The sequence below is a fragment of the Sciurus vulgaris genome (assembly GCF_902686455.1).
Source record: "Sciurus vulgaris genome assembly, chromosome: 9".
NCBI lineage: Eukaryota > Metazoa > Chordata > Mammalia > Rodentia > Sciuridae > Sciurus > Sciurus vulgaris.
Window position 1 is genome coordinate 53206442 of NC_136469.1, and position 13825 is coordinate 53220266.

Here is a 13825-nt window from a genome sequence, read left to right on the forward strand (position 1 = left end):
TAGAATCAACATTTGGTCCTTTTTGGTGATATTATAATATCACTAATCAATAAGTCTTATATAGATTCCAATGTCTTTTTTCAGAGGACATTTATAATACAGGTTCATAATATACTGAAGTTCTACAAGTTTGAAATTTCATGCATCATGTACCTAAAATAAGGAACTAAATATTAACCTAGTTCAAGTTATCTAATATATAAATAAAAAACAACCTGCCCAATATCCTAAAAAAATAAATTATCACAAAACATAGGAAACATCCTCCCCCAATAATCAATGATGAAAAACCACAGGTAAAATGTAGTATTTCCCTAATCAACAGAAAAAATATACATACCAGGTAAAACTAGTTAAGTTTAACAGAGAGACAACACAAAAATCAGTCAGTCACATTTTAAGTGTGACAAATATAGTCCTTTTTATTGTTATTAAAGTTTTCTCCAATGTACTTCATTAATGGAAACACTTTATTTGATTCCACTGTTGGTCATGGTTTGAGCCCTACATACTCCCTTCCCTTTCACCTCAAAGGGAACTCCCTTATATGTGGCCACACACTCATCATTAGTGTACAGGTCAGGCTGGATCTGCTCCCAAATCTTCTTCTTAGGATTTAGCTCCTTGTCCGGCTCTCCTATTGGGGAGGAGAAAACCAAAAATAATAAATAAACAAACAACTTACCTCCTAACAAACATACAGAAGTCTTAAAGAAATTTTTAATGAATTCTTGGCAACACTTTCTGGTCTTTAGATCTAATCAAAACCTTAACACATTTTTATGATGTCAGTGGTTTTATTTATTTATTTAATTATTAATTTATTTGATTACTTATGCCAGGGATTGAACCCAGGGGTGCTGGGGTGCTTCACTACTAATGGCCACATCCCCAGCCATTTTTCATATTTTATTTAGAGACAGGGTCTCACTGAGTTGCTTAGGGCTTCACTAAGTTGCTGAGGCTGGCTTTGAACTCAAGATCCTCCTGCCTCAACCTCCCCAGACACTGGGATTACAGGTGTGCGCCACCACACCTGGCTGCTGCAGTTTATATTCTTAATTGGTAAACTGATTAACATTTCCTTATAAACATTAAAGATATATTTTATTCTTAGGTATTTTTGCAGGTAATATAGCTCAGTGAATTCATTCTTCAAAATATTAAAAGAAAAATGTAAGATACTCATTTTATCATAATGCATAAAGAAAAATATGGAGAGTGTATACTGTGATGTGTTATACTTTTATACTTGGAAGAAGCAGCTAATGTGTTACCCTACACAGCAACATACAAAATGAATGACTAGCTGTTCTATTGCTAAAAGATTTCTTGTCAATATCGAAGAATGGCTTACATGCTGGGATAATGTACGTAAATATTAATAACTGATTTGATTTTCATTTGCTACCCTTAGTAAGATGGAAAGACACAGAAAGGAGTACAAGACACAGAACCAGTATTTTCTAAACACTAGGAATATATACTGTTACATGAAATTCCACACTACAACCCTGATTGTAATTTTAAATATAAAGAAATTGAAGGGTACAGAAGTTGTTCAATGTCACACATTTAACATCAAAGCCCATATTCTGCTAGTATAGCATAAACTCACATTTCCATTAGCACAACAGTTTATACTTTTGAAAAGGAACAAATTAACTTTTTACATGAGGGTGATCTCCTTATCCTTCTATTTTAACAACTCACTCTATAAACTCTGCAATCAATAGAAGAAAAGTAGTAGAGTATATCTAGTATAGGCTTAAAGTAAAGTAATATATCAAACAATTCTTCTATGTAATGACAGTAAAGTAGACAGTAGCTGGAAATGTTCAAAAATATTTGGAATGAAAAATCATTTTAAGAAACAACGAAGGAAAGTAATGTATCTTTTAATGAAGCATTAATTATGCATTCAATGATTTTCTGCAGGTAATAAATATATGCCTTCAGAATCTTTTCCAGTAACTTCCAAGTAGAAATCTTTTAAAATTATTTTATTTTTAATTACTAGAACTACCTATATCCCATGTTCTGATTTAGTGTTTATTCTCTAGTCATACATGGAAGGAAAAACAAAACTGAGTAAATTCACTGGTCGTGGCGATTTTATTCTTTAATAGCTTTTCAGAGCTGGCAAAACTGGCAAGAATTTTCAAAACTGCCCTCTAGAATCCAGGTTTTCCAAGATGATAGAATAATGACCTAAATAAAGTCTATAGTAGAAGAGGATACAGTGAAATAAAACTGAAAGACTGACTAATTTAAAAGGTGAGAATTTCTTTTTTCGGCTCTAAGATCATTTTATTGGATAACAGAGAAACTCTAAGTAATGAACAGAATAAGAAAAAACATATCCAATAAAGTGCAATTATACTTTACCTGATATCTACAAGATTTTTGTTTTTTGCATGTAAATAATTCCTTAGTCTAAAAGTTTAATCTTGTGAACAAATCATGTGGGGAAATGGGCATTTCAGAATACTGGAAAACTAGAGGCAGAGATACTGTTCATGGAGGCCTGAGCACTGATTCAGATTTGCACCCTTCCTCCAAAAGATGTTGTCAAACTGGTAAGTTCACTAAGCAAGGTGTCCCAGATGCATGTACAAACTTCTCATTAAGAATATAAATTATACGGGGACTGGGGCTGTAGTTCAGGAGTACAACGTTTGCCTAGCATGTGAGAGAGCCTTGGTTTGATCCTCAGCACTACATTAAAAATAAATAAATAAAATAAAGGTATTGTATCTATCTACAACTAAAAATATTTTCTAAAAAAGAATATAAATTATATGAATAAATTCTTGCTGAATGCAGACAAAAAGCCCCAAGTACAAAAAGTTATGGCACAGCACAAAATTAAACTTCTCGGGGTCTAGAAAGATATTGCCACATACACATAATGACATTCATAATAACATACAATATATATAGTGCTTATGAGGTTCTGGTACCACAGTATCTATTTGCTCATTTAATGTTCTCAGTACATATCTAAGTAATATTAATCACCATCATATAGCTGAAGAAACTGAGGCACAAAACCTACAGTTAAGAACTTAAAAAACTACAGGATTGGCTAAGTATTTCAAAAGTTAAAGGTCACAAAATCCACAAGAGACAGTTATAGCTAAAAACTCCTTATAGATGAAAAGGTTCAGAAAGCTTCCCAGGTCATAAAGCACATGCAGGGCCAAGATCTGAAACCTCTGAGCTTCACACAAATCTGCAATGATTTTCAAACAACAAAATGTGAACTAAAAACAAACTAGAAACTAATAAAGGAAATTTCCAAAGCTTGATCATTCCTTTTTTTTTTTTTACCTTTATTCATATTTTTAATTAGGTGCTAATGTTAGACTTAAAATCATTTCTCTTTGCATCAGATTGCAGTCCCTCTTCACACAGTTGGCACCACCTTCAATATTTTTTTATTTGTTTATTTTTACAGACTGCAATTTGATTCATTGTACACAAATGGTGTATATCATTTCATTTCTATGGTTGTGCATGATAGAGATTCATACCATTTATGTGATCATACATGTACAGAGGGTAATGATGTCTGTCTCATTCCACGATTTTTCAGACCCTGCTTCTCATTTCCCTCTAGGTAATCAAGTTCCTACATTCTTCTCTCAATCCCCACCCTCCCACCCCCGTTATAGATCATCATCCACTTATAAGGGACATTTGACCTTTGGTTTTTTGGGATTGGTTTATTTCACTTAGCATGATATTCTCCAGTTCCATCCATTTATCTGAAAATGCCATAATAGTATTCTTCTTTATGGCTGGATAATAGTCCATTTGTCTATATATACCACGGTTTCTTTATCCATTCACCTGTTGAAGGGCATGTAGATTGGTTCCACAATCTGGCCATTGTGAATTGAGCTATTATGAACTTTGATGTGGCTGTATTATTGTGCAGTGTTACTTTTAAGAACTTTGGGTATAAACTGAGGAGTGGGATAACTGGGTCAAAAGGTGGGTCCATTCCAAGTTTCCTGAGGAATCTCTATACTACTTTCCAGAGTGCCTGCAATTTGCAATTCCTCCAGAAATGTGAAAGTATGCCTTTTCCCACACATCGAAGATAACATCTATTTTTTATTACTTAAACAAGTGGGATACATGTTGTTTCTCTATTTGTACATGGAGTAGGCATACCATTTGTGGAATCATAAATTTACATAGGGCAATGTTGTTTGATTCATTCTGTTATTTTTTTCCCCTTCCCCCCACCCCTTTTCCCTCTGTACAGTCCTTCGTTCCTCCATTCTTACCACCCTCCTTATCCCTAACCCTAACCCTAACCCTAATGCAAAACCCTCTTACCCCCCATTATATGTCCTCATCTGCTTATCAACGAGATCATTCGTCCTTTAGTTTTTTGAGATTGGCTAATCTCACTTAGCATGATATTCTCCAATTTCATCCATTTGCCTGCAAATGCCATAATTTTATGATTCTTCATGGCGAAGTAATATTCCATTGTATATATATGCCACAGTTTCTTTATCCATTCATCAATTGAAGGGCATCTAGGTTGGTTCCACAATCTGGCTATTGTGAATTGAGCAGCTACGAACATTAAGGTGGCTGTATGTCTGTAGTATGCTGATTTTAAGTCCTTTGGGTATAGGCCAAGGAGTGGGATAGCTGGGACAAATGGTGGTTCCATTCCAAGCTTTCTGAGTGCTTTCATACTGCTTTCCAGAGTGGCTGCACTAATTTGCAACCGCACCAGCAATGTATGAGTGCACCTTTTTCCCCACATCCTCTCCAACACCTATTGTTCTTGTGTTCTTGATAATCGCCATTCTAATTGGGGTGAGATGAAATCTTAGTGTAGTTTTGACTTGCATTTCTCTTATTACTAGAGATGTGGAACATTTTTTCATATGTTTGCTGATTGCTTGTACATCTTCTTCTGTGAAGTGTCTGTTCATTTCCTTAGCCCATTTGTTGACTGGATTATTTGTATTCTTGGTGTAGAGTTTTTTGAGTACTTTATACATTCTGGAAATTAGTGCTCTATCTGAAATATGAGTGGCAAAGATGTTCTCCCACTCTGTAGGCTCTCTCTTCACATTAATGATAGTTTCCTTTACTGAGAAAAAGCTTTTTAGTTTGAATCTATCCCAGTTGTTGATTCTTGCTTTTATTTCATGGGCTATGGGAGTCCTGTTAAGGAAGTCTGATCCTAAGCCAACAAGTTGAAGGTTTGGATCTACTTTTTCTTCTATAAGATGCAGAGTCTCTGGTCTGATTCTGAGGTCCTTGATACATTTTGAGTTGAGTTTTCTGCAGGGTGAGAGATAGGGGTTTAATTTCATTCTGTTGCATATGGTTTTCCAGTTTTCCCAGCACCATTTGTTGAAGAGGCTATCTTTTCTCCATTGCATATTTTTGGCCCCTTTGTCTAGTATGAGAAAATTGTGTTTATTTGGGTTTGTGTCATGTCCTCTATTCTGTACCATTGATCTACCTGTCTATTTTGGTACCAATACCATGCCATTTTTGTTACTATTGCTTTGTAATAGAGTTGAAGATGTGGTATTGTGATACCCCCTGCTTTGCTCTTTCTACTGAGGAATGCTTTAGCTATTCTGGTTTTCTTATTCTTTCAGATGAATTTCATAATTGCTTGCTTTATTTCTGTAAGGTACATCATTGGGATTTTAATTGGAATTCCATTGAATCTGTATAGCACTTTTGGTAGTATGGCCATTATGACAATATTAATGCTGCCTATCCAAGAACATGGGAGATCTTTCCATCTTCTAAGGTTTTCTTTAATTTCTTTCTTTAGTGTTCTGAAGTTCTCATTGTAGAGGTCTTTCACCTCTTTTGTGAGATTGATTCCCAAGTATTTTATTTTTGTCGATGCTATTGTGAATGGGGTAGTTTTCCTAATTTCTCTTTCTGAAGATTCATCACTTATGTATAAAAATGCATTGGATTTATGAGCATTGATCTTGGAACCTGCTACTTTACTGAATTCACTTATGAGTTCTAAGAGTTTTCTGGTGGAATTTCCAGGTTCCTCTAAATATATAATCATGTCATCAGCGAACAGGGATAATTTGAGTTCTTCTTTTCCAATTCATATCCCTTTAATTTCTTTGGTTTGTCTAATTGCTCTGGCTAGAGTCTCAAGAATGATATTGAATAGAAGTGGTGAAAGAGGGCATCCCTGCCTTGTTCCAGTTTTTAGGGGGAATGCTTTCAGTTTTTCACCATTTAGAATGATATTGGCCATGGGCTTAGCGTAGATGGCCTTTACAATGTTAAGGAATGTTCCCACTACCCCGATTTTTTCTAGTGTTTTGAGTATGAAGGGATGCTGTATTTTATCAAATGCTTTTTCTGCATCTATTGAAATAATCATGTGATTCTTAACTTTTAGTCTGCTGATATGGTGAATGACATTTATTGATTTCTGGATGTTGAACCAATCTTGCATCCCCGAAATAAAACCCACTTGATCGTGATGCACTATCTTTTTAATATGTTTTTGTATGCGATTTGCTAAAATTTTGTTGAGAATTTTTGTGTCGATGTTCATTAAGGATACTGGTCTGAAATTTTCTTTCCTCGAAGTGTCTCTGGTTTAGGTATCAGAGTGATATTGGCTTCATAGAATGAGTTTGGGAGGGTTCCCTCCTCTTCTATTTTATGGAATACTTTGAGAAGTATTGGAATGAGCTCTTCTTTAAAGGTTTTGTAGAACTAGGCTGAGAACCCATCTGGTCCCGGACTTTTCTTTGTTGGTAGGCTTTTGATGACCTCTTCTATTTCATTGCTTGAAATTGATTTATTTAAGTTGTGTATGTCCTTGTTCAGTTTAGGTAATTTATATGTCTCTAGAAACTTGTTGATGTCTTCGAGGTTTTCTGTTTTGTTGGAGTAGAGATTTTCAAAATAGCTTCTAATTATGTTTTGTATTTCACTTGTGTCTGTTGTGATATTTCCTTGTTCATTCCGAATTTTAGTAATTTGAGTTTTCTCTCTCTTTCTCTTTGTTAGTGTGGCTAAGTGTTTATCAATTTTGTTTATTTTTTCAGAGAACCAACTATTTATTTTGTTAATTTTTCCAATTGTTTCTTTTGTTTCAATTTCGTTGATTTCAGCTCTGATTTTAACTATTTCCTGTCTTCTACTACTTTTGGTGTTGGTCTGCTCTTCTTTTTCTAGGGCTTGGAGCTGTAGCGTTAAGTCGTTTATTTGTTGATTTCTACTTGTTTTGTTGAATGCACCCCATGAAATAAATCTTCCTCTAAGTACTGCTTTCATAGTGTACCAGAGATTTTGATATGATGTGTCTTTGTTCTCGTTTACTTCTAAGAATTTTTTAATTTCCCTCCTGATGTCTTCTGTTATCCATTCATCATATAATAGTGTATTATTTAATCTCCAGGTATTGGAGAAGTTTCTGTTTTTTATTCTGTCATTTATTTCTAATTTCAATCCATTATGATGTGATAGAATACAAGGTAGTGTCTCTATCTTCTTGTATTTGCTAACAGTAGCTTTGTGGCATAAAATATGGTCTATTTTAGAGAAGAATCCATGTGCTGCTGAGAAGAAAGTGTATTTGCTCTTTGTCGGATGGTATATTCTATATGTCCATTAAGTCTAAATTGTTGATTTTGTTATTGAGATCTATGGTTTCTTTATTCAATTTGTGTTTGGAAGATCTATCCAGTGGTGAGAGAGGTGGGTTAAAATAGCCTAGTATTATTGTGTTGTGGTCTATTTGATTTCTGGAATTGACAAGGATTTGTTTGACGTACATGGATGAGCCATTGTTCGGGGCATAGATATTTATGATTGTTATGTCTTGCTGATTTATTCTTCCCTTAAGCAGTATGAAATGTCCTTCTTTATCCCTTCTGACTAGTTTTGGCTTGAAGTCCACTATTTGAAATGAGAATGAATACTCCGGCTTTTTTGCTGTGTCTGTGTGCATGGTATGTTTTTTCCCATCCTTTCACCTTTAGTCTATGGGTATCTCTTTCTATGAGATGAGTCTCTTGCAGGCAGCATATTGTTGGATTTTTCTTTTTAATCCATTCTGCCAGTCTATGTCTTTTGATTGATGAGTTCAGGCCATTAACATTCAGGGTTATTATTGTGATATGATTTGTATTCCCACTCATTTGACTCATTTTTTGTTTTTTGACATGATTTGGTTTCTCCTTCATTTGGCTACTTCTTAAGGCTAATTCCTCCCGTTGCTGATTTGCATTGTTGTTTTTCATCTCTTCCTCATGGAATATTTTGCTGAGAATGTTCTGTAATGCTGGCTTTCTTTTTGTAAATTCCTTTAATTTTTGTTTATCATGGAAGGATCTTATCTCATCGTCAAATCTGAAAGTAAATTTTGCTGGGTATAAGATTCTTGGTTGACATCCGTTTTCTTTCAGGGCTTGGTAAATGTTGTTCCAGGTCCTTCTAGCTTTTAGAGTCTGGATTGAAAAATCTGCTGATATTCATATTGGTTTCCCCCCTGAATGTAATTTGATTCTTTTCTCTCGCGGCCTTTAAATTTGACTTTATTTTGTATGTTAGGGATTTTCATAATAATGTGCCTTGGTGTGGGTCTGTTGTAATTTTGTATATTTGGAGTCCTATAAGCCTCTTGTACTTGGTTTTCCATTTCGTCCTTCAGATTTGGGATATTATCTGATATTAATTCATTGAATAGATTGTTCGTTCCTTTGTTTGTTTCTCTAAGCCTTCCTCAATCCCAACAATTCTTAAATTTTGCCTTTTCATGATATCCCATAATTCTTGTAGATTCTGTTCATGATTTCTTACCATTTTCTCTGTTTGGTCAACTTTGTTTTCAAGATTAAATATTTTGTCTTCAATATCTGAGGTTCTGTCTTCCATGTGTTCTATCCTATTGGTTATGCTTTCTATGGAGTTTTTAACTTGGTTTATTGTTTCCTTCATTTCAAGGATTTCTGTTTGGTTTCTTTTCAGTATCTCTCTTTATTGAAATGATCTTTTGCTTCCTGTATTTTCTCTTTTAACTGTTGATTGGTGCAATCATTTAATGCCTGCATTTGCTCTTTCATGTCCTCCTTCAATGCCTGCATTTGCTCTTTCATCTCCTCGTTTCCTTCCCTGATTGTTTTAATTACGTACATTCTGAACTCCCTTTCTGACATTTCTTCTGCTGTACTGTCATTGGGTTTTATTGATATAGTATCTAGGTTTGTTTGGGACATTTTCTTCCCTTGTTTTCTCATATTGGTCAGATGTCAGTGGGACTCTGTGATATTGCAGATTTCCTCTGTTGGGTTATAGTGTCCCTGTAGATTTCCAGTGTATCACCTCTCAGCCTTCAGTAGCCTGACGTCTTGGAGTAACTTGATAATGCAGTGCTTCTGAAGAAAGTTGCCCTTAGCCCGCTACTGGTTCCAGGGCTTGGAGCTGGCTCTGTGTGGAAAGGCTCTCACTGGGGTGCCTGCTCCGAGTAGCTGGCCGTGTGGTAGGAGCCCACCGCTGGAGTGCGCAGGGCTGCCTGGGGAAGACTCTAGCTGCCCTGCCCTACTCTGATAAGCCGCCCGAATCCGGGCCTGCCACCCAGGCTGAGCTTCACCGGGTGGGGGGAGACTCACCCTGTGGCTCTATTTTAGTCTGAGTCTCTCAATGCCTCCCCTTCTTGAATCCTGGGTTCTGGAGAGACTGGAGATGCAGTCACCCTCTAGTCTGCCATCCTGGATCGCCCGTGGAAAAAGCCTGTGGCCGGAGGGGTCAGGGCCGCCTGGAGAGGTCTCTGGCTGCCCTGCCCTGGTCCCAGAGGCTGCATGCGGGTCGGAGCTCTCTGTTGGCTTGGGGACTTGTGGTTGGCTCTGTGTAGAAAGGCTCTCACTGGGCGTTCTGCTCCAAGAAGCTAGCCTAGAAAGGCGCTTCCCGCCGGAGGGAGCCGGGCTGCTTGGGGAAGTCCCTGGCTGCCCTGTCGTGGTCCCTGAAGCAACCTGCGGGCCAGAGCTCGCAGCGCTGGCTCAGGAACTTGGAGCTGGTTCTGTGCAGAAAGGCTCTCACTGGGGGGCCTGCTCCGAGAAGCTGGAGAAGCTTGCCGTGCGGGAGGAGCCCACCGCTGGAGTGTGCAGGGATGCCTGGGGAAGACTAGCTGCCCTGCCCTACTCTAATAAGCCGCCTGAATCCGGTCCTGCTGCCCGGGGTGAACGGGCCAAACTTCACCGGGTAGGGGAGACTCACCCCATGGCTCTATTTTAGTCCGAGTCTCTCAATGCCTCCCCTTCTTGAATCCTGGGTCCTGGAGCGACTGGAGATGCAGTCACTCTCTAGTCCGCCATCTTGGATCGCCTGATCATTATTTTTAACACAAGATTCAACACCTGACTGCTGAGAATGTATTAGGCTTTAATGAATCATTATATGAGACAAAGATTATGAAAGGGTAGAGTAAGAAATATTAGGTAAATGTTCATTATTAATATTAATGCCAGAAAGCTATCACTTTCACTACTTTAAGCTAATTTAAACAGTAGATAATGTCCCACATTTTACAATTTGTAATCTCACTTATTTTTAACTATATGGAAAAAAGTTACCTTTTGAAGATTCAAATTACCTTATAATTTTATGTTTTCTCTCATATGAGGAAGTTAGGGGGTAAAAAAGGAATAAGAAAAGGGGCCCTCACAAGATTAAAAGGGAGATCAGTTGAGTAGAAGCGGGGAACCACAGGGGAGAAAAGAAGGGAATGGATGAGGAAGAACTGGGGAATGAAGTTGACTAAATTATGATATGTGCATGTATAAGTATATCACAAGACATTTTAATTTTATATATAAATATAATGCACCAATATAAAAAAACAGAAGGAAGATCAATAGAGAGCAGGAAGGGCAGGGAGGAGGGGAGGGAATAGGGGTAGTACTGGGTACTATCTCACATGCATTTATGAATATGTCAAAATGAACCCCATGGTCATGTTTAATATGACATTATAACGCATTAAACATGAAAAAGAAAGAAAAAATAGATGATTATTACCATCACACTCTGTTTTACTGTGCTTTGTGCATATTTTTTATAAATTAAAGGATTTGATAACTCTGTCTCAATGGCAATACCATTTTCCCAAAAGCATATGCTTATTTTATGTCTGTGTTGCTTTTTGGTAATTCTCACAAAATTCCAATTTTTTTTCATTTTTATCTCACATATTTTTCAATATATATATCATTACTGTATCTGTGATCAGTGATCTTTGATGTTGCTATCATAGTTGTTTTGGGGCACCATAAACCATGTCCATATAAGATAACAAACAACTGATACGTGTGTGGCCTGACCTGCTTCCGCCAACTTCTCACCAAGTCTCCATCGCTCTTGTCAGGCCTTCTTATTTCTCAGAAACAACAGTACCGAAATTGGGCCAAATAATAACCCTATAATAGCTTCTAAGTATTTAAGTTAAAGAACGGTCACCCATCTCTCACTTAAAATCAAAAGCTAACAATGATTAGGTTCAGTGAGGAAGGTATGCAGAAAGCTGAGACAAGTCCAAAGGCAGGCTTCTTGTGTCAAGCAGCCAAATAGTAAATGCAAAGGAAAAGTTCTAAAAAGTTCTGCTCCAGTGAACACACAAATGATAAGAAAGCAAAATGACCTTACTACTGATATGAAGAAAATTTTTATGGTTTGAATAGAAGATCAAACCAGCCACACATTCCCTTAAACCAAAGCTTAATCCAAAGCAAGGCCCTATCTCTCTTCAATTCTATGAAGGCTGAGAGAGGTGAGGACTCAGTTGCAGAAAAAAAAGTTTGAAGACAATAGAGCCTGGATCATGAGATTTAAGGAAACAAACTTTCTCTATAACATAAAAATGCAAGGCGAGGTATCTAGGGTTGATGCAGAAGGTGTATCAAGTTATCCCGAAAGTTTACCTAGGTTATAAAGGTGGTGACATGAAGCTCACTTTTTCAGTGTAGATGAAGCAGTCTTTCATTGGAAGATGCCAATTAGCACATTCATAGCTAGAGAGAAGCAGTCAGCGGATGATTTCAAAGCTTCAAAGAACAGGTTCTCTTGTTAGGGGCTAATATAGCCAGCGACTTCAAGTTGAAGCCAGTTCTCATCATTCCAAAAACCCTTGGGTCAATTAAAAATTTTACTAAATCAACTTTGCCTGTGTATCTATACGTGAAACAATAAAACCTGGATGTGGAACAACAGCACATCTGTTTATGACATGGTTTACAGAGTGTACTAAGTTCACTGTGAGTGTACTAAGTTCACTGTAAAGACTTCTGCTCAGAAATAAAAAATTCTTTTCAAAGTACTCTTTCTGGTTACCCAAAGAGCACTAGTGGAGATGTACAATAAGATTCATGTTATTTTTATGTCTGCTAACACAGCATTCATTCTGTAGTCTAGGCATTAAGGAGTAATTTTGACTTTCAAGTCTTTTTATTTAAGAAATACATTTTGTAAGAATAATGCTGCCATAGATAGTGATTCCTCTGACAGAATCAGGCAAAATAAATTGAAAACCTTTTGGAAAGGATTCACTGTTTTAGATGTCATCAAGAACACTAGTGATTTATAAGAGATCAAAATGTCAAAATAAAATGGGAGTTTAGAGGAAGTTAATTCCAAATTTCATGGATGACTTTGAGGAGTTCAAGACTGCAGTAGAGGAAGTAACTGTATAGGTGATAGAAACAGCAAAAGAAGCTACGCATAGTGGCTCAGGTCTGTAATCCCAGTCACTCTGAGGCTGAGGTAGTAAGATCATGAGTTCAAAGGCAGCTTGGGCAACTAAGGGAGTCTCTGCCTCAAAATAAAATAAAAAGTGCAGGGATATAGCTTGGTGGTAGAGTATCTTTATGTTCAATACAAAAAAAATAAAAAGGGGCAAGAGAACTAGAATTAGAATTGGACCCCAAATATGTGACTGAACTGCTACAATCTCAAGCTAAATTTAAATGGGTTGAGGATTTGTTTCTTGTGAATGAGCAAAGAAAGTGATTTTTGGGGGGCTGGGGAGATAGCTCAGTCGGTAGAGTGTTTGCCTCGCAAGCACGAGGCCCTGGGTTCGATCCCCAGCACCACAAAAAAAAAAAAAAAAAAAAAAAAAAAGTGATTTTTTAGGATAGTATCTAAACTTGGTAAATATGTGATAAACACTGTTGAAATGACAACAAAGAATTTAGAATATTACACAAATTCAGTTGATAAAGTAGTGGCAGGCAGTGTTTCAGAGAAAAGAGTCTAATTTTGAAAAAAATTCTTTTGGTAAAATAGAAGGGAGTGGAGATAAGGAATAGGAAAGACAGTGGAATGAATCTGACATAACTTTCTTATGTACACCTATGAATATACCACGATGAATCTTCGCATCATGTGCTTCTCAATAATAAACTTCTCAGTATGCCATTTGGTAGGGTATAAAGCTAGTTTGAAATGAGAGGTTGAATCATCTCACGTGAAAATTAAAAGAATTAATTTTTTAAACAAACTATATTTCCCAGAGAAGTCTGTTATCATTTCTGTGTGTTACACCCTTCTTCTAGATTTTGTTTTCCTTACTTTTTTTTTTTGGCATGGCTATAAAAAGGTAAGTGATAACAATACAAATTCTTAAAGCTAAAAACTGTAGTCCCTGAAGTTGCCAAAACACATGCCAATAATCACATTTGGAAATGATTATACATATTGTAAGAAAACTCATCATTAAGGGGTTATTTTAAGCCAACTCATTTTTAAATAAAACGTACAGGGAATATAACTTGTTTACAGCAAAGAAAAGTCCAAAAAC

The 13825-nt window shown here is 36.6% G+C and overlaps 1 protein-coding gene across 1 annotated transcript in view; it reads right to left on the reverse strand.

Annotated features, from left to right (window-relative positions):
* Window positions 1-403: 403 nt before the first annotated feature.
* Window positions 404-13825, reverse strand: part of AIMP1 (aminoacyl tRNA synthetase complex interacting multifunctional protein 1) — a 46282-nt gene continuing 32860 nt past the window's right edge. Inside the window, exon 7 of the mRNA XM_079154710.1 lies at window positions 404-637. Coding sequence (XP_079010836.1) covers window positions 471-637 — 167 coding nt within the window. The 3' untranslated portion in view covers window positions 404-470. The remainder of the gene's footprint in view (window positions 638-13825) is intronic.